Raw genomic sequence first — 20,541 nt, forward strand, 5'->3', positions numbered from 1 at the left:
CCTCATAACGCCCTCCCCCCTCCTCTTCCTTCTTCTTCTTCCTCGTTGGAGTCTCCGCAAACGTTTATTTACATATACATTTCTGTATTCCTCTTTGTATAATTTAACTGTCTCCTATTTTTTGTGGCCAGTAGTAAGTATAATTCGGTTATGCTGACTGTGTTCAGATGTATCCATTGATCTATGCTCTATTTACATCTACTATACTGTTCGAGACTAGGTTATGTTTCACATGGTTACAATGTGTTTTGTCTTCTATGGGACAATTCATTGATGGGAAAATTCAAAGTTGACTATGTCATTACACTTGGTCGTAACCAAACTAATATCCTTTAATCATATAAAATTTTCACACCAAGCTTGTGTTAAAGCGGTATTTTTGCTAACTTTTCTCATAATTTTCCTAGCATGTGGAATCAGATGTAGAGTACGATTGTGTTTGAAAAATATATCGGTTTCCACCTACCTGAGTTTAACTTATTCAACCATCTTTTCAATTCAGAGCCTTCCTCCATAATGTGTGCCATTGCTTCTAATATTTGGCAGAGGTATCTATTATGGTTTGCACATGATTTAGTTGATTTTCGAATGGCTGTGAGTATTCGGTTCTAACTTGTACTCAATTTTAGATCATCTATGATTAAATACTTAATTGAAAATAATTTTCAGGAAATTAAGTCCTTAATTTCTGTTTTGGACATCAATATGCGTTGGGTGGAAGAACCTGCTGATCACGTAAATATGAACTTGCTTCAATGCCTACTGCTTTAGACTTTATTTTAAGCATACTTTAAATTTTTCTGTTAGAGCTTTTCGTTGCAAAAAACAAAAATGAATTTAAGAGATTAATTGGTACTGCCGCAAAATCAAAGTGGTGTCTCCACTTGTGGCAAAGAGGCACTAACAGATTGTTTATGTTTTTAGCCGTTTTGGATTGTTGAGGTGCCTTCAGAAGAATGCGTCAAAAAATTGGCATCTAGGTCCATTTCCTTGAGAGGTGTGATTGAATTATGGGCTCATTCTAATAACATAAGCACCTTACATCAGCAACTCAAAGCTCTAAATCCTAATGTGTACCAACCATACCTCCAACCTCATTTATCATTTAAAGTTGAGGTAGAAACTTTCAGTAATCATCTTAGCTTACCAGAACTTGTTGACAAAATTGAGGTACAGGTATATACAACTTTTGTGACAGTGATGTAGTGAAATGAAGAGCTGAGTGATAATGAATTTACTGAAGTCTTTCAGTTATTTACCTATTGTGGGACCCGTTAATCTAAAAAATCCGGATGTCAAACTATGGTTTATGGAATATTATGGACTTGAACCCAACAATATTCCAGAATTACCGTATCAATATTATTTTGGCCGATGGGTAAGGTTTAATTTATTTTTAAGCAACAATAAAATGTAAAATTAGAAAAACTGGATTTCATAAATGACATTTACTCTTAATTTCTAGATTACCGATGGTCAACGGCATTTGATGAAAAAATTTTCTCTGAAGACACGGAAGTTTATAGGAAATACCAGTATGGATGCACAAATTTCTGTGCTGATGGCAAACCAAGGAAAAGTTAAACCTGGGGATTTAGTTTTAGATCCCTTTGTTGGTACAGGTGTGAGATGACCTTAGTGAATTGAGGAAAAGATATTTCCCAGCATGCTATCATGCTAACTTTGCTGTTTTGTATTCAGGCTCTCTTCTTGTTCCTGCTGCACATTTTGGAGCATATGTTCTTGGAACAGACATTGACTATCTTATATTACATGCAAAAACACGACCAAGCCGTATACAACAAAAGGCAAGTATGGTACAGAAATCATGCCAATACATCTCATCAAGACAAGTAAAAGATGATTATGCGGAGATGAACTGTTAAAAATTGTAAACCTTGGTATCATTCAGGTTCGAGCTTCGGATGAGAGCATACAAGCTAATCTTCGTCAGTATGGTCTAGAGAATCAATACATTGATGTAGTTGTTGCTGATTCATCACTGCCCCTATGGGTAAAAGAATTTGAACTAGATGCAATCATAACTGACCGTGAGTATTATTCCATTCTGTCTGAAAAATATTTCAATCTTTTAGTAGGTACATTATTTTCACTCTCTAAGCAATTTTTTTTTGTGTTCCAGCTCCTTATGGTATTCGTGAGCCTACAGAAAGAGTTGGAACCCATAAGGTACCCCAAATAACAGAGCAACAAGCACCAACACATATACCTTCCAAAATTGACTATGGTCATGATCACTTATATCAAGACTTACTCAATTTTGCTGCCAAGCATTTAAAATTAGGAGGGAGGCTTGTCACATTTATTCCTATTCTACGGTAGGTAGTATTCTCCACTCACGCCCTTTTGAAAACTCTTGAAAAGTGACCCTGATTTGTTTTTATTCTAGTGAACTGTACAACGAAGAGAATATGCCCAAGCACCCATGTTTGGAATTGGTGGCCAATTCTGAGCAGGTACTGTCTGCTTATGTTTGTAGACGCTTGCTGACTTACGAAAAAGTATCCAGACCAAGTGACTGCATGGTAAGAGTTTCATATTTTCAGCCACCATATAACTGTTCATTTTATTTCATTTGTGAAAAAAGTATAAAATTTTGTTTGCAGGCTGGAGAAAGAACATTTGACCCCAGCCTTGAAAACTTCCGAGATAAATACTTTAACCATTGTGAAGATTCTCGACAAGTGCGCCGGCAGAAACACTACAGCAATATTGGACTCAGAGACTCTAATAGCAAGACAGATAGAATTGCACCTGAAAGTGACACATGATGAATAACTAGTGATATGAAATGTGAATGGCTGTGAGATATTTTCTAGATAGTTATCATTTGTTGACCCTAGCACATGGTTTACATTAGAGCTGAGTGGGTCATGCAGTGATTCTTCCAAACTATGATTTACAAAAAAACAACAACTTGTATTTTATTTATAGACACTTGATGTACAAAATCTTTCAATAATTATAAACAAATTTTCAATTTTTTTTTTGTCTTTAAAGAATTGCAACCATAAAACAAGTCAATTAAAATGGATAATGAAGTTAATTGAATGCACTCAAACAAGGCATTGACTCCAAGTAGTGATCTTAAAAGATAGTTGTATAAATGTTTCATGCAAACAATTTGTTGCAGTGAGAGTATTTTTCTTGCTTACTGTTTATGACTATGCTGAAAGGCCACTGATTTGAAGGGCACCCAACACACTATCCAATGCTTCGAGCTCTTTCTCAGCAGAATGTCCTGCTGCTTCTTCATATCTGTAGGAAAATAGGCTCATTAAATTAGAAATGCAACATTTAGTCAATGAACTGATTATTTCATGGTATTTGGCCAATACCCTTCTAATATATTTACCTGTTACGAATCTGCTGACTAGCCCATGCAATCAATTTACTGCATTCCTTTTTTTTCGGTGCTGTCAACCCTTTTGTCATTGTTGAAACGTTGGTGGCAGCCTAGGGACATTTTCAAACATGTTAGTTTGTTAAAGTTTAAAATTAAATAAATTAGTTATTTTTGTTTTCTTTTTAACACCAACATTATTGTGCTAAACATAAGTGCATACCAAAAGGAGTCCATAGAGAGCTCTCATGTTGTTCTGGTTAAGCTTCAAAGCCAGACAGTAATGTGCACGAGCCACCTCTATATTTTCCAAACCTCCCTGGTAAAAGTGTGAAAAGTAGATCCATGATCAATGGAACAACAGTATCAGTTTAAATTAGATTTAACTTATTTCATGCAACTCACCTGGGTGTATTTAATATCTGCATAACGTTGATGTACAAGATGATTATGTGGATTATGAAGCACTAGCTCCTCCATACAAAAGGCAGCCTTTGCATAATCTTGCTCAAGAAGGTACAACTCACATAGTTCTTGCCAAGCCTCTTGATCACTCATAAACCTAAAAAATGTTGATAAACAATTGTTACAAGTTTATGAAACTCAATTATTGAAAGAAGTAAGGAGTATGGAGGCCTGCTGTATACATTGTTTGGGGTATGAAACATGTTTTACCTTTCATGGTATACATACGTACTTTTTTAGGTACTCATTCAACTCTTTGACTGCATCAACAATTTTCCCCTTGGCCTTTAAAATTGCAACTCTTCTTTTTCGAGGAGCAGCATTGGTTTCATCTCTTTTGATGATCTGATCTAGCAATTCAAGAGCTTCATCGTACCTGAAATCATTGAAAATACTCCCATAAATATCTACTTACATAAATCTTAAGATCTGATTTCAGTGACCTACTTCTCCAATGCTTCCAATTTCATAGCCTGTAATTTGCGTACGCGCATGCTCGATGGAAATTCATTTGCCAGAGAAACCAAACAGATGTCCACAACATCAATACGATTACAGTCTAGAGCAGCAATGCAAACTTGCTCCCATACAAGAAGCCCTGCACATAAGATAATAAGTGGAATGAGTTAAAAAAAGACAAACATAAAAGTTGGAAAGGGTACAGGTAGTTGAGATACAAACTTTCATCTCCTAATTTGTGGATGTTGCTTTGTAGATGAGTATCCCACAGGTCAACTACTTCTAAACTCCGTCTTTCATTTTCTTCTCTCCACAATCGCAACTGGTCTCGAGCTTCTGCAAACAAAATTACCGAAAACAGGTTGTGAACATTTTGTGAAAACTTGTAGAAAACAACAGAAAGCTACATAAAAAAAATAATTAAACATTTCACAGGAGCAAATTGGTAAATTATTTAGAAAATGAGGCAAGAAGACTTTGTGAATAGGAAGGAATTTTGTCGGACTCAAAACACTGTAGGATCAGGGCGGGGAAGAACTGGACAGGGGAAGAACTGGACACGCCACATTTAACTTCAAATACCGGAGGCACAGGAAAAACAACTATCAAAAGTTGTTCCGTGGCATCAGCGGTTCATTACATGACAGTTGTCAGGCCAGTACATACGGCATTTGAAGTTAAATGTGGGGTGTCCAGTTCTTCCCCTGTCCAGTTTTTCCCCGCACTGACCCTAAGTATAATCAAATTTCGCAGACTCGATTATAAAATTCCTCGATTCACTTTTATGATTCTTTAATAAAGAAATAAGTACTCCAGTGAAGGAGGTTACACAGTGCCGGATTCTTTTCTGCTAGTGTTTACACCGACGGTTCCTTACGTGCCTCACTTTTAAAGCACAGCTGTAAGAAGTAACATACCTCCCCAACCCATTTCTGATGACGAATTCCCTTTCCTCTCTTTCTGAACTGTATGAAGGGGCCACGAACTAGTCGCGAAAATTAAATCCAAATTACAAGTCACGAACTGAACTAACCAACCAACCAACCCAACCCCACATCTCACTTCCTGTAGTTCCTCAGGTGGCCGACAGAGCTCGCCATGCACGAAACACCTTCTGCTGGCTAGTTCACCACGTCAACAGGCGAGGGGGAGTAGAGGCCCGAGGTGGGCTCTAAATGCAGGGCCGCTTTGTGGGCTTATTTTCAGCCTTGTTAAGCTCTAGAGAGGCAAAAACTTGGGCTTGGATTAAAGCTAGAGGCTTGAACTATGCCCATGTGGATTTATTTTAAAACATTAGGGTAGAAAATATTTGCACTCTCCTTACAAAGTCGTCACAACACCTTTCTGACCATGGTCGGTGATTCGAAGTCACCGCCTGCTAACGGCTTAAAGAAGTCCGACTTTGTAAGGAGAATGCAAATAATTTCTACCCTAATGTTTTAAAATAAATGCACGTGGTCACAGTTCAAGCCTCTAGCTTTAATCCAAGCCCAAACTTTTGCCCCTCTAGAGCTTAACAAGGCTGCAAATGAGCCCACAAAGCGGCCCTGCAGATAGCGCCCGACGCGGATCTTCGCCAGACACTGCAGTCGACCCCCGCCGCTGCTTCCTTTTTTGTCATTTTAAGGTTTAAAACCGGCTAATCCGTGATAAAAGGGGTTCGATTTACTCAAAAATGTCTTACTGAGTGCGCCTCAATATATATGTTTGCTTACATATCCTTTAATTCTGAGTATTTTCGTTTCTCCAAATTCCTACCGACCATGGTCAGAACGCCAGGCCCAGCGTCCGTTCCCGAGCCGAAGGCATTTATAATTCTCCTGACGTCAACACAAGATGTCGTTCCGCGTTCCGCGTTCCCTAGTCTACGCCCATCGGGCGGGGTATCGTCGTCGGTAATCGGCACACCTCTCAAAGTTCTTGCAGACGCAGTCGCAGTCGTGTGTTGTGCTGTTTTTGTTGAGGTTAAACCCGCTGTCAGCCGGTTCCTTTTGGAGGTTGTACTTTTCTGGGCGCTGTACCGTCTCGAAGGCGACAGCAGTTGTTTAGCACTGCCCCGTGGAAGCACAAGAAGTGAGTACATTGTTGAATATTGCAAAACACGTTGACTGTTACGTTAATGTCTCTCTGGAGGATCGTGGGATGGATGATGTGACCTCAGAGCTAAATTTGTCTGCTGTGAGTCATGGGCTGTTAGAAATCGTATGATTGCCTACACAAACAAGCAAGGAGAGAAAAATCTACTGATGTATTGTCCCTGAATATGGTCCTTTTAATTACCCGGTTTAACCTCGTCAAAGCTTATCCCATTGCAATGTTTATATGTCATAGAACTTTCTCTACCAGTAAGTCTCATGGCATTTCTTTGAATTTGTAAATGTATTACGTATAATAGATTTTATTAATGAGGAAAACTGGGCGGTCTAATCTGTCAAATTTTTGTTCAAGGCAAGATATGTAAAAGTGAAACTGATTAAGTAATTAATTTTTAGTTGGTTCTTTTATTGTTCTGACAAATGCTAAGTAGAAATGTTTACGGACCTCAATTGTCAATTTACCGTCTCTAGAATTGTGCAGGGGAATCCCATGATGGATTTTGTTCATTCGAAAAGTGGAGATTTGTAGGGCCTAGGGCCTTTCTAGGGCCTTTCAAGTATAAATTTTGAACTTTCCAGAATATTGTTGTTTTGCTATGCATGTGGTGGCAGTCGAGCGCCAGGGTCCCTACAGTGTGAAGGCCGTCTTGAAGGCAGGCTGATGGCTGATGCCGCGCGCGTAGGGCCGTGTGGCCGTGGGGCCAGTGGGGCGTTGCGTTGTGCCGAAGGCTGCAGCTCTTTGACGTCCCGCGGCCCCGCGGCCCCGCGGCACAGAGCCCCGCACAGAGCCCCGCACAGAGCGCCGACTGGCGTGCCCCATCCCATCCTCCCATTGCTGCTTCCAATTACAGCAGACTGATTCCGAGGGTCGTTTTCGTCGCTCTGTCTGTCTCGTATCTTGACGGGACGCCCCATGGGTGCGAGAGAGACAGAGCGACGAAAACGACTCTCGGAATCAGTCTGCAGGGGTCGGGTCGCCGAGGGCCTCCCTGGTCACCCGGGTCTCCCCTTCAGACCGACTCCGACCGCGCCCAGTCCGTTTTCGTCGCAACTTTGTCTGTCCTTGTTGTCGCCACTGTTTCCCAAGTTGCCGCGCGGCTGCGTCGATGGTTACTCGGCTCGTGCCGAAATTAGCGCTTTCGAGGCAGTATTGGAGGCCGGGGGCGGGGGCTCGCCGGGCGCGGTGGGCGCGGGGCGCCGGCGGGACGGCGAAACGTCGCCCCTTTTCAGCACCAAAGTTGCTGTCAATTTCGATGGATGAAAGGAGCAATCTTGGCGAGGGCTCTTGAGGCGGCGACGGCGGCGTCCGGCTTCTCTCTCTCCCTCTCGCACCGATTGCCCGCTCTGCCCGCCCTGCCCGCCCTGCCCGCCCTCTCGTACCCTTGAACCCCCCTCCCCCCCCCGGTCCGCCCTATCAGCAGAACTACCTGAACGATCTGCTTGCCTCCCTTCCTCGCCGTCGAATGTGAAACGAAGCTCCCCATACGAGGTCGCGGAAGCGCGAAAGCAAGCGCGTCCCCATCTTTACTACTGCTGCCTCGAGGTACTTAAACGCAGGCAGAAAGACTAGACGCACTTCGTCTCTGAACGTGGCAGCCTCACAAGGCGAACACGGTCAGATTGACTTTGTCGTCGCCGCCACGCCGCGCCCCCTCCGGCCGTAGCGCCCCCCATCGTGGCCCCCCAGCAGGGCGAGCCTCCGGCACCGTGGCGGCGTGGCGGCACCGCGCCCTCCCTTGAATCGATACCCCCACTCCGCCCTTAAGCCGCATCCCCCCCTGCCCCAGGCCCCCCCAAGCTTTGGTCGCACAGATCCTACTGGGCGCCCCCCGCGAGCTGCCCCCAGACGTGCCCCCCTAGAGGCGCCCCCCAGACTCGGTAAAAACTTCGTCGTGGTTTACACAAGGACCAGTTGAGCTTAGGATGAAGCAGCTGCTGTTGCTGTCCCCTGCGGAAGCATCTTAGCCACACTTGGCTCGACTGGTCCTCGCGGCAACCCCCAGGAGGTGCCCCTGGAGGTGCGCTCAGAGCAGGGTGCGCATTTTCCTGTATCCCCCGTCCCCCCCCCCCTCCCCCCCTTTTCCCCGTATTCTGCCGCGCCGCTCTCACGGCCCACCAGCGCACCAATGAAAAGCCCCATCCGGAGCAATCATCGGCGGATGAAGCAATCACCCAGCGCGGCTAGCCTGCCCGGTGTCTGGCTGCCGGGACCAGGGGACTGCTGCGGGCTGCGAGGCTGGGACTGGGGGGCGGGCGTGTTGCTGGCAACCCGCGGCCCCGATTTCTTGCTTCGCCTCCATTCGCCCGCCCACCGCTCGCCCACCCCGTGCCGCCCCCCAACTGCAATTTTGTCTGGCACGGTCGTGTTGCACACTGCATGCGGACTACCCTGTTGGTGGTTGTGCCGCAATGATGTGCCAGTCGGCCGGACTCGCCCCTCCTCAGTCGGGGGATCATGTGGCGCCAGCTCGCCCCAGCCTGTTACTGCCCCGGCCTGCCCTGCCTCCTTGTCTTTATTGAAAGGCTCACGTTGGCCGTCCGCGACCTTCGCCTTCGCCCGCTCCCCCCTCCCCTTCGTATATCAAAAACACTTTGGCCGTGGCGTGCCTCTCTCCTTCTCTCTCCTCCCTTCCACGCCCATTCCCCCTCACTTCCGTTCGGGCTTCTCTTTTCTGCGCGTGCCGTGCAGGCCCTGCAGGCCGCGCACCACTTGATCAGCTCGCAGCACCGCCTTTCGTTTGTTGCCCCCCCCCCCCAAGCCCTTATCACACACACTCTCCTCCATCACTCGGCGAGCCACGCAAACGAGGCGGCGCGGCGCGGAATGAAAATGCATTTCAGCACCTCGCTAAACGGTCCAGTCGCTCGCACTTCTTCCCCTTTGTTGTCTCTCTCTAAACGGCCCCGCTCGACTTGGTCCTCCTCCGCTAACTTGCTTTTCTTTCCACTCTGTTCGGCTCCCCATCCCCCCGTCCTTCGAGAGGTGTTCCATCCCGCACCCCCCCGCCGGCGAGTGGTCTGGCCGGTCTGGCACCCCGCCGGCGCGCCCGCAGCCCGACGCCCGGCCCGATGGGATGACTTACAGAGGGCCAGAAGACCGGTGGAGGCGGTCAAAATCCCAGACGCGTTTTGAGTTCCAGAGTCACTAAATGGGACTCGAACCGAACGTGCGTGACCACACCAATGGATTGCTCTCCGAACCAGGAATCCATCGGTGGGGTCACACGTTCGGTTCGAGTCCCATTTAGCGGTTCTGGGGCTCAAAACGCGTCTAGAGTTTTGGCCGCCTCCTCCGGTCTTCTGACCCACTGTGCGCCCGGCCGGACCGGAACGCCGTTGAAAGCGCAGAGCGCGGAGCGCAGGGGAGTGGGGAGCGCCGAAGCGCCTGGAGCGCGTCGGATGCCGTCCCGCAACACAGGCGTGTCTCGCTGCTCCGCTGCGGCCTAGCTGCACGGCGCTCCCGGCGCTTCGCCGCTTCGGTGCTTCGGCGCGCTTTCGGGCATTGTCTGTTGTCTGCCGTCTGGCCGTCTGCGCCCGCAGACTCATTCCAATTGTAGTTCTCGACGCTCCTTCCCTGTCGCGCTCTTTCCGTGCTGGTGTGAGTTGAGGCAGGCTGGCGAAAACGGCTCTCGGAGTCAGTCAGGTGTTGGGTGAGCAGCGGGGAGGCGGCGCTCGGCGGCACGCACCTGCAGGATGATTCCGAGTGGGAGATCTCCCTCTCTCGCGCACTTATGAGGGGTCCCGTTTTTGTGCGAGAGGTACAGATCGATGGGACATCCCCCGAGGAATGAGGCTGCTCCGGTTTACTGGGGGCGGCAGCTTGTCATCGGGCCTGTGCGCGATGCTCACCACTCGTCCGCTGGCGGTCCCTACAGGCGGTCCCGAGGGTGAGAGAGAAAGAGAGAGAGAGAGAGAGAGAGAGAGAGAGAGAGAGAGAGAGAGAGAGAGAGAGAGAGAGAGAGAGAGAGAGAGAGAGAGAGAGCGCTTGTCTTCCGGGCCCTCTGGGGCTCTTCGCTGGCACGCGGGCTGCTGCACGCATGTTGCGAGGCGGGTGTGGCCCTCTGTGGCGGCGTGGCCATGGCGTGGCCGTTGACCCGGCGCGTCGGGCCAAGTTGCCATACAGTGCTGGCCGTGCTGGCTGCGGGCGGCAAACCTTAGCGGGAGCCATGCCGGCCCCCAGGCCCAGTAGGCCCTACAGGGCCAGAGGGCTGTCCGCGGGCCGCGGCGTACGGTCCGTCGCTTGGCGCCGTGGCCGAAGGTTGGCGGTGATGGCGCAACCGCTTCTCTTTGTGATTGGCCGGATTGGCTCGAGAGAGGCACGCTGGTTGGCCGAAGCCCTGCAACCCCTAGGGGTCCGATTTTTTAAACGTGGCCTTGAGCTAGACATTCGATTTGAGGGCCTTGGCCGAATACTGAATCACGGTCACCTCTAGCATTGCTTGTTGGTCTGTGGTGAGGACAGCAGCCACAAAGCCGAACGGGCGGAACCGCGCCCAACAACAATTTGGAACGAAATGATGTGGTTTCCCCGTTTTTGTGGAAGCGTGGCATAGGGGTGGGCGGCGGGCACAGGGGTGGGCCTACGGGCGGGCTCAGGGATGGGGCACAGGGATGGGGCTGCTTGCTCGTTGGGGTAGGAAGGGCTCGGGCCACCCCCCGCCCCTACCTTCCCCAACGCGAGCGCGCCCGAAGCGACCTCGGGCGCCTTCGTGCGCCTTCGGCGGCCCGCGCCGAGTGGGGCGGTGTGGTTGGTGGTTGTACAGAAGGCGTGCTGGCGGTGCTGGCGGTAGTAGACGGTTGTCGCTGGCGCCGAGTGGACCCTTCGCTGCTTCTCTGACGGACGGTGCGTGGACTAGCGTAGCGTGCCCTGGCCGCCCTGACGGTGGGGCGGGGAGGGGCCCGCGGGGCGTGGGCCCCTAGCGTGGGACTTGGCGTGCAGACCCCTACGGGGGCCTCCCTGCGTGGGCCTCTGGCGTGGCGGCTTTAAATGTTGAGACGGATTGTGGAGATCGCTGCCGCGGTGTCGCGGTGCCGCGGTGCCCTGATCGATCGTGTCCAGGGCTGTGCGCTGTGCGCCACGCCCGCCGAAGCGCGCCAGCACCGCGATGACCATAGCTGGCTTGTTACAGGGGGAAAGCGCAGTGCGCGATCACGAGGGAGTGTGTGTGTGTGCATGTGTTCTAGGTGTGGATCGTTTTGTAGCCAAAGTGAGTGTGTGGCGGCCGGCGGGTGGGACTCTTTCGCCAGGCATTGTCTGATCCGCCACCCCTCCGGCACGCGGTGCTGCGGTCGGCGTGTCATGTCGGCCGTGCGCCCCACGCCGCGACGGCGGCCAGCCTGTGGTCGGCGTGTTCGGCGCTGCGCTCTGAATGCAGCCGCCACTCAGACAATGCACCGCATGCGCCGCGCCGCGTCGATGAATCGGAGCCTCAGTGCCGGAACAATGGGACGCAGCCCGCGGCGCTGCTCTGCGCCACGCGGCCGCGCCGCCATCCGGTCCTGTCCGACCGGCAGCCCTCGCTCTGTTTCGGATTCGCTCCAGGCTCGCCATTATGTTCGTGTTGTCCCCACGAGGAAATGAATCGCAACAATCGCGCTGAAAACAGAGGTTCCACACACCAAGCGCGGGGAGCTTCAAAAGCAGCTCGACGTCACTGCCACCTTAATTGATCCGGGTGTTCGACGCTTGGTTCGTTCGGTCTTAAAAGAAAGTTCGCAAGTTGGAAGGCATTGGCGCCAACCGGGTGCATCCGGCAGGCTGGCAGGCCACCTGTTCGTGCGTGCCGCGGCGTGCCGCGGTGCCCGACGTGCCGTGCCGGCGCCTCGTGTTGCACAGGGAGGGCCTGTGCCCCGCCATCGTTCTGTCTCTCTCGCACTCGTAAGGACTTCCTTTCGGGGCGCGCGCGCGCGAGTGAGAGAGTGCGAGGGAGCACTGCTGCATTGCCGGCCATTTGGTGACGACCCACACGGGGTGGGTCGAGACCGGGTCGGCGGGACCTGGGTTCGGACCGCACACAGTGGAGGCGAGGCTGACGCGCTGAGGACGGTCTCGTGCAAATTTGCCACCCCTTGCGTGTACTGTGGCTGTACTGTTTTACTGGTGAGCAAGTCAACACGCAACCTCTGGCCGCAGGAATATTGGAGCGAGCGCCGAGTAGCGCGGCATAGCGCGGCATAGCGGGAGGCGGTGCCACCCTCGAGATTCCATTCTTGCCGGTCCGGCGGAGGGAAAAGGGGAGAGGGGGGGGCTCTGATTGGTTGCGTGCCTTCCGGATCCTCGCGGATTCTCGCAGTGACGGTGTCTCGGCGAACGCTGTGGTGTGTATGCAGTTGAACCATTTGGACACAGCTGGCGTTCGCCGCTTGGCTGCACTGTTCCCGTCTGGCGGTGCAGCGTGGCTTGACGCCCGAGGACTCCAGCGGTGGACAGGCTCGGACTGGCCCCCAAAAGGCCCCAGCGGATAAGACCGCAAAAGGCCCCCGATCATCATTATGTTTTTACCCTTCATGACCAACTTTGTGAGGCTACCGCTCCCAAACTATTTGCGGTCAATAGCCTTCCCGATACAGGGCATGAAAGAGCAGGGGCTTAAGAATACTAGGGCGTCGAGGGAACCCTTTTACGGCAACTAGATTGGACACAATGGCCGCCCAAAGTCAGCAAAATCAGCAAATTTCCGAGATTCGACCACTTTTTGACCAACTTGGTCGGAGAATCGTTGCGGTCAAAGCCAAAATCGTTGTGGTCAACGTCTTCCCGATACAGGGCATGAAAGAGTAGGGTCTTAAGAATACTAGGACGTCGAGGGAGGCCTTTTACGGCGACTAGATTGGACACAGTGGCCACCCAAAATCAGCAAATTTCCGAGATTCGACCACTTTTTGACCGACTTTGGTCCCAAAATCGTTGTGGTCAACGTCTTCCCGAAACAGGGCAGGTAAGAGTAGGGTCTTAAGAATACTATGGCGTCGAGGGACGCCGTTGGCCGCAACTAGATCGGACGCAGTGGCTGCCCAAATTCAGTGAAAACGGCTACTTTCGGAGATTCAATCTCTTTTTGACCAACTTTGTGGCGTTACTGGGCCTAAACCCCAAGGCCCCGGCAGATTTTTCTGCCTGCCCGTCTGCCCTGGCCAGTCCGAGCCTGGCGGTGGATGCTGAGGTCGTGGCTCCCGAGCAACGAAAGCTTGGCTTCGTTCCGCGTGGGCTGCGCGCTGCGCGGCCGCGGTCGGGTCGAGCGCGGTCAGCCAGTCGCGGCCCTTCCCGCTCGCTTTGCTGTCGTCTCCAGATCGATGGACTCGCATGACAGTGAGTCGCCGCCTCGCCCTGTGCGCCCTGTGCACCCTGTGTGCCGTGCGGGCCGTGCGGGCCGGCCCCGCCGAGGGGGCAGTAACCACCCGGAAGGTGTACGAGACTCGCCAAGTGTAGGGAACGGTCGAAGTGGCGTCTCACGTGACCGGACCTCCGGCGAAGTACAATTTTTGGGAGTGGTGGCTCCACAAAGCGCGGCCTGTTTGAAAATTGTGCTGGTCAGACTTTGGGCGGGCAGCGTCTCGGCTCGCCTTGGTGGTCGAGTCGTGTTTGCGGCGCTACAGTGTACCGGCTGGGGCGCCTCCCTGCCGTGCCGGGCCGGCCTGGCTGACCCGGCTTTCCAACAAGGGGTGGTAGTGCAGCCCCCCGCCAAATGCGATTGCCGCGCCCAGAGTGGATCGCATCTCGAGGTTTTCCATCGAGGCTGCTGTCTCGCCGCCCCGCACTGCCCGGCGGCCCGCGCACATGTCTTGTCCCCTGTGCCCGCGCAGATTAACTTATTCACGGGCTTAAAGGTTAAAATTTGTTAGTTGGTTTCTACTCCAATAATGAACCTTTTTTTCAGTACTGACGTCGTTATTGATCTTTTTATCGTATTTTCTCCGTTCGGCTTCGCCAAGGGCTTCGCGCGATGGCGCGACTGACCGCTCCGAAACCGCGGCCCACCCCGCATGCTGCAATATGGGTCCCGAATAAAAATGTTATTGGTTTATCCTATTTTTATTTGACTGGTTTGGAATCGCGTCGTGAGGGCAACTATGGTTAGGCAAGTATAGTGAAGGGGAGAATCACTGTCTAGATACCCCCCCTCCTCCCTCCCTCCCTCCCTCCCTTTCCTCCCCACCACTGCCAACGAAGGCGATGGCGAAACCCGACCGCAGGAACTTGTTAATTGATGCTCGGACGCTCTAAATACTTTGGTCGCACGCTGCGGGCGGGACGGTGGGGCCGCGCGAGCCTCACACACGGGGGGTGTCGCGGTGTTCCAGGCAGACAAGCGCGGAGTTCAAAGGAATCTTGGTGGAGGGGGCGGTGGAGGGGGTCCGGGCTGTGGCGGTAGTGGTATTGATCGACCCCCACCACCCTCTCCCCCTCGTCTGCATCCTGCGCTGCCCTGCGCTGCCCTCTCCCTTTCACACGCAGTCCTCCACCCCTTGCTGCCCTTCCTCTACACGCCCCCTCGCCCCCCTGGCCCCCCTGGCCCGCGCGCTCCCTAGGGACGGCCCTACGGCCCTACGGCTTTACGGCCCTCCGTCGTGGCGCGCGGCCTCGGCAATGCCTGATTGTGTTGGCTTGGCCCGGCTCGGCCGGTCGGGCCTAGGCGGCCTCACTCGCAGAAGGAAACAGAATGGACGGAGAGGGGTGCAAAAAGTGTAGTTGTTTTCGGCTGCCCCCGCTCACTCTCACTAGATCTCGATGCACGGACGTTTTGAATGTTTCTTTTCTTTTTGCCCGTGCGTAAGCGTTTGCAAATGGAGCACTAGGCCACTCAAAATTCTGAGCAATTTTCGTCGCAGAGAGAGACACCATATTCAAAATGTCGCTCCAGAGGGATTTAGTGTGGGCGCCTCAGCGAGCGTGTGCATTCGTAATGATAGGGCAGGCCTGTCCGGAACTGCCGGTGCTTCCGGTGCTTCCGCCACTTCCGTTGGCGCTCTTCCGCTCAAGGGGTCGGGGTGTTGAGAGCTCCGCCAGCTCTGCACAGTAGCCAGAAGACCGCTGGAGGCGGTTAAAATTCTAGTCGCGTTTTGAGCTTCAGAGTCGCTTAATGGGGCTCGAATCGAACGTGTGACCCCACCAGTGGATTGCCCTTCGAACGAGGAATCGATTGGTGGGGTCACACGCTCGATTCGAGTCCTGCGCGTAAAACGCGTATAGAAATTTTGGCCGCCGCCAGCGGTCTTTGGCCCATTGTCAGCCATCGTGCTCCGTGGGTGCGGTGACGCCACGGTGACGCCACGGTGACGCCGCGGCGTGGTCGTCCCGGCACGTCACTGTTTACGAAAATCTATTGGTGACATCATCACGCTGTCTGTCTGCGCGCCCACGCAGCCCACGCACCCCACGCGCCGCCCCCGCCGTCTCCACGCTGGTCCGGGGCGGATGGGGGCGGCGCCGTCGGCTGTTCTCGTTCGCGGCTGCTACTCGCGGCCTTCGGCCTTCGCCGCTTCGCGTCTGCCCGGAGGTTTGCCGGCTCGCTTTGCCGGTTCGTTTCGCCCTGCCGCGCTGCGGGCAGGGCGGGCCAGCCAAGCCTTGTTTCGCTTCGCCCCGCGACTGAGATTGACTCCGCCTTGTTCTTCTGTTTGCAGAGCCAGCGCCATGCCCGCCCCAGCCCCCGCCCCCGCCGCCGCCCCCGAGGGGCCGCCCCGCACCGAGCTGCAGGAGCTGCAGCTCAAGGCGGGGCAGGTCACGGATGAGGTAAGTGCAACAAACTCGCAAATGCAGTAGAGAGGCGCCCCCTCCCCATTTTCCCCGGGCGACCTTGCCTCGGCCGTTTGACTGCCTAGACGGCGCCAGGCGAGGCGCCAGGCCTCCGTCTCCGTTTTGAAAGTCCTAGCGTGCTCTGCCGCTCTGCCCTCAGCACTGAAGACCGATTCCGAGCGGGAGGTCTCGCTCGCACCCAGAGCGCTTCCCTTATTCGTTCGAGAGAGACCGACAGGCAGGCCCGCTTCGTACTTCGTCCGGCCGGGCTGTCCGCTCCGTACTTCGTCCGGGCGGGCTGTCCGCTCCGCTGTCCCGCCCTATCTCGCCAATCGATGCGCTGACGTAGCAAAACCCCCCTTTCGTATTTGCGAGGCCCTTTTTGTGTACTCTTATTCAGAAATAGCCATCAAACAGACCAAATTTTGCACGGAAAGGCTTTGGTCGTGATGCCGCCTGGTAATGCAGCCCGGCCGGTAGGCAGCCCGGCCGCGGCTCTGTCGGCGGGACTGCATGGCGGCAGTTGCTACGCGATGCGTGCGTTTTGAATGTGCTGGGGACGCGCGGTGACGGGGAATGTTGGAGAAGCTAACCGTTTTGTTTTCTGTTCTGTTACAGTCGTTGGAGAGTACGCGTCGTATGTTGATGCTCTGCGAGGAGGTAAGTTTCGATGATCGTGATAGTAATAGGTTTTCTCTGTTTTTTCGGTGTGTTTTCTTCGTGTCCTCCCCTTGGGAGTTCTGCTTTTTCTAGTTGGTACCGTTTTGGTTCTACAGGCAGAAAGATGCAATCTGGCTGCTGAATGTCGACCTTGAATTTTATTCGTCTGTCGACTTGCAACATGAATTTCAGCCGAGATCACGAGCGATTTTGTATTGTCTACTTTCGTACGATTTCGCACAATTTCAGGACCGTGGAGCGGGAACTTGATTTTTGCTGTCATATACCTGTCGAACGGACTCTGTCCCTTCTACTAGGACAGCGCTCAGCGTGTTTGCCTTCTTTCGCTAGACGACACCCATCCTGGCGTTCTCCCATTCGTAGCGCGTAGCGCCCTATGGGCCCAGCCTGCCCAGCCAACTCAGCCAGCCCCAGCTAGAGCAGCAGCAGCGTCTCTACGTCGAGACACCTCGTCGTTTGCAGTCGTTTGAAGGATGAATGCGATAGTCAAACTAACTCGGTGTGACGGTCGCTACTGTGAATGTTCCAAAGCCAACGGAAAGATGGTGCCCTTGAGACAACTGAATCATAAATGTGCAATTTCTTAACAGGAATTTTTGAGGTGCTGTTACTGCGTCCGTGCGAGCCATTTCTTTTTCTGTTTTGTTTCCTTGTTTTTTTTTTTTGTTTTTTTTGTTAATTTTAAAATCATTTCTGAGTTTGTGTATATCTTAATAATTTTGATGCATCTTGCCCATGTTTTTGTATTAAACATGCACTCATTGTAAAGGTAAGATTCACTATTTTAACTTTGTATCAGTGAACCAATACTCCTCTGAGCTTTACTGATCATGACATTGAATGATCATTAAAATAAAGCTCAGACATAGAAATTTACCATGTAGAGAAAATGGAATAGTGTGTACACCCTATAACCACGGCCAATGCTTTCAAATGCTGTCTCATCACGCTTTGTACCTATCAGTAAATTTTACAAGCAAATTTTGCCTTTTTTTTTTCTAATTTTAGAATAATGATTGCTGTTGTTCCTTAAGTTTTCAAAGACAAAAGTTAACAACATTCACAAGTCATTTGCCATGGTTATCTTTCTCTCACCCTGCATATTCTGGCTTCTGATTACTACTTTGCTTGTCCCTTGACTGCTGGGCAAAGTCCTCTCTCCATAGAGCATTACATTTTCTTTATTTACATCTTGAAGCTCTCTTATGTTCAGTTTGAGATGTTTCTCACCACTAGTGCCATTCAATTTTTGCTTTTATTTTTGTTTTCACTTACTCTTTCTTGTTGTTTGCATTGGTGTAAATCAAGTCAATAAACCAAATAATAATTGGTTGCCTTCTTGAAACGTACGTGTCTTTTGGCTTTAATGTGCTGCTAAGTGCCTTCTGTGTGTCAATGTTTTTCTTGGCTTCAGTTCCCAGACAACTACTAAAACCTGACTAGATTGGTAGTTGTTTGGCACTAAATGTCTACACTCGATGATTACACTTTTCTTTCTTTTTCTTTATAAATTAGAGCAATTTTGGCACACTATAGACAACATGATGATTTTTATATATATACATTTATGTTTTTTTACTTCACTTCTTTGTCTATTTTTTTTTTTTTAATTTGCAAAAGCCTTTGCTGGGTGTTTTACTTGTCTACTTTTGTTTCTTTCAAAAAATATTTCTAAGTGTGTCGATAGTAGACAAGGCCTGCATGTACTGAGTGCTCATCACCTCAACCCAGAACTCGCGCAAATTGCCTTTCATATCAACAATGACATCAAAGTTATGCGTCATAAGCCCAATCTCCACCAGAAAATTTCTGTATTTCATTGTGATACAACAGTTTACTATCATACATTTTCACTGATTATCATTGTGATTTTCTATCTTTTATTATATTTGCATTTCCCCCTCCCCCCCTATGAATGGTGATCAGTACTCTGCTCACTCAGACATCTCACGTAACATTTTCACCATCCAGGTCACCCATCACTAATGCATTACTAACTCATCATAAAATTCTACTAATATTACTTGTTCATCTTCTATCACCAGAACTACTGCCAACATCACTACATCTATAAACATGCTATGGATCTGCAGAACTTCCACTCTATCTTCTTTCAGTCATGTGTTTCAATTCTGGCTTCTAACATGTATGTGTGTCTTTTGGTGCTGCCCAGAGCAAGGAAGCAGGCATCCGCACATTGGTTGCTCTGGATGATCAGGGAGGTGAGTGCTCTACCTCCCATATGCTCCCAGCTACCAGAGACCCCTTTCTTTTCTGAAACCACCAATCGTTTGTAAATGTTTCAAATTACAACCATCCCTAGATTATTTTTCTTATCCAATGTTCAAAGCGGCCTGTACTGTATGAAAAAGTACAACTCCCTCTCTTTTTTTAAGAAACAAGGTGGTTTCAGGGTATAATCTCAATGCCTTGTGGGCTGCTTGGGCTGGGGCCTTTGTATGCAGAAATCAAAGCAAAGCGCACCTTCAACCTGCACTGAAAAGCTTGTCGAAAGTGTTTCACATTCCTTTGCACTTCCTCTTACTGAACATAAAATAGCACATTTGCAATATACTTGGAACATCAAATCTAGTAAAAACACCAACAGTGTGCTACATTCTGAGCTATAAAGGAGATGAACGCCTCCAAAACACATGTTGTGTACCGTTTACCTCAATTCACCAGCATGCCACCACAGTCCATTGCTCCTATTTTATTGAACCGTGAATAAAGACTAAATATCTTATGTATGTATTACTTTGATTATAAGTCATGTGCCAAATATAATTGATAAGCATCTAGATGATTTGTGAAAGGGTAAAGAATGCAAATACTTCTTTATCTTTCAATCTCATGGTTGTGTCAATTGCATCAATTTGTGTTATTTTTTATTTTTGTTTTTAAAGAAAAAAAAAGTGTATGAAACAGATATTTTTTTATGAAGTTTTTTCTTTTTGTGTCTGGATTTGTTTAATTATGTAAAGTCATTTAGTATCACAAGAGGTACTTTTTTGATTTTCGACGTATTTGACAAGTGCAATTGTCTCTAAAACATGAAGCAGTGCAACCTCTTTAACTCGAGGCAACTAACACATGTGCTGATGCATACAAGACACGCTCAAGGATTAAGTATATCAGCAACACCTCTCTAACCCTCCTGTCAACACTTTGACAGTCGTTTCTTCTTTAACTGTCAATTGCTTCCATGAAATCTTTAGTTTCCCTCCTTTCTCCAGTTGCATTATGTTCATAAAATAATATGAGACTTTTATTTACAAAGAAAATATTGTGAACTATGTTTTTGTTTGTTTGTTTGTTTTAATTTTAACAACACAAATTTTGTAAGGATTGAGCGAGTATATCCATGCCACTGCTTGATTTATATATCATTCAAAGGAGAAAAATAACACATTGTGGCCACTCACATTGTAACTGGCAGTTATGAACAGTCAACACAAAAGTCATGCTTTTGTATACCTTCAAATGAAACAAAGCAGGTTATCTTTTTCTTTCTCATATATACTGGTCTTGATTTCTGACATAATGAATTTCCAAAACGGAAACTGAACAGTTACATCCGCTCACTATGTGATCAGTTCATTCATGCCTTCAATGTGTTTGCAAACTGGGCCAATGCATGCCAGCCCTAGCTGTAAATATGTGTGTTTTTGTGTTTGCCAATCTACTGCCAAGGGAATGGAGAGTGTCCAGGGGCCCATCTAGCTTTGCCAATTACAACAGTG

At 50.0% G+C, this 20,541-nt stretch overlaps 3 protein-coding genes across 8 annotated transcripts in view; 2 read left to right on the forward strand and 1 right to left on the reverse strand.

The window, feature by feature from the left end:
- Positions 1-3,001, forward strand: LOC117650884 (tRNA (guanine(10)-N2)-methyltransferase homolog). Of its 3 annotated transcripts, none has more exons than XM_034394513.1 (11): positions 1-133; positions 503-594; positions 670-735; positions 925-1,176; positions 1,244-1,378; positions 1,466-1,622; positions 1,702-1,808; positions 1,913-2,051; positions 2,144-2,339; positions 2,411-2,546; positions 2,628-3,001. In XM_034394513.1, exons 2-11 carry the CDS (start codon positions 517-519, stop codon positions 2,790-2,792), a joined length of 1,431 nt encoding a protein of 476 aa, XP_034250404.1. In that variant the 5' UTR covers positions 1-133; positions 503-516; the 3' UTR covers positions 2,793-3,001. The 3 variants fall into 3 exon arrangements, with proteins under 3 accessions (XP_034250404.1, XP_034250406.1, XP_034250405.1); XM_034394515.1 differs by having other exon boundaries at positions 925-1,170; XM_034394514.1 differs by having other exon boundaries at positions 24-133; positions 408-594.
- LOC117650886 (ER membrane protein complex subunit 2-like) lies at positions 2,920-6,386 on the reverse strand. 2 transcript variants are annotated; one of them, XM_034394518.1, is made up of 8 exons: positions 6,197-6,386; positions 4,511-4,624; positions 4,277-4,427; positions 4,062-4,205; positions 3,770-3,926; positions 3,588-3,683; positions 3,377-3,477; positions 2,920-3,279 (listed from the first exon to the last, which is right to left on the reverse strand). In XM_034394518.1, exons 1-8 carry the CDS (start codon positions 6,369-6,371, stop codon positions 3,186-3,188), a joined length of 1,032 nt encoding a protein of 343 aa, XP_034250409.1. In that variant the 5' UTR covers positions 6,372-6,386; the 3' UTR covers positions 2,920-3,185. The 2 variants fall into 2 exon arrangements, with proteins under 2 accessions (XP_034250409.1, XP_034250410.1); XM_034394519.1 differs by lacking the exon at positions 6,197-6,386 and adding an exon at positions 5,206-5,344.
- Positions 6,145-20,541, forward strand: part of LOC117650888 (synaptosomal-associated protein 25) — a 22,356-nt gene continuing 7,959 nt past the window's right edge. The window contains exons 1-3 of one of the 3 annotated variants that reach the window (XM_034394523.1): positions 6,145-6,361; positions 16,006-16,114; positions 16,736-16,777. In XM_034394523.1, the coding sequence (XP_034250414.1) occupies positions 16,016-16,114; positions 16,736-16,777 (141 nt within the window). In that variant the 5' untranslated portion in view covers positions 6,145-6,361; positions 16,006-16,015. Of the gene's footprint in view, positions 6,362-16,005; positions 16,115-16,735; positions 16,778-18,971; positions 19,021-20,541 lie in introns of those variants that run through there. The other 2 variants (XM_034394522.1, XM_034394521.1) reach the window with 2 other exon arrangements.

The sequence above is a fragment of the Thrips palmi genome, unplaced genomic scaffold (assembly GCF_012932325.1).
Source record: "Thrips palmi isolate BJ-2018 unplaced genomic scaffold, TpBJ-2018v1 HiC_scaffold_5, whole genome shotgun sequence".
NCBI classification, from domain to species: Eukaryota; Metazoa; Arthropoda; class Insecta; order Thysanoptera; family Thripidae; genus Thrips; species Thrips palmi.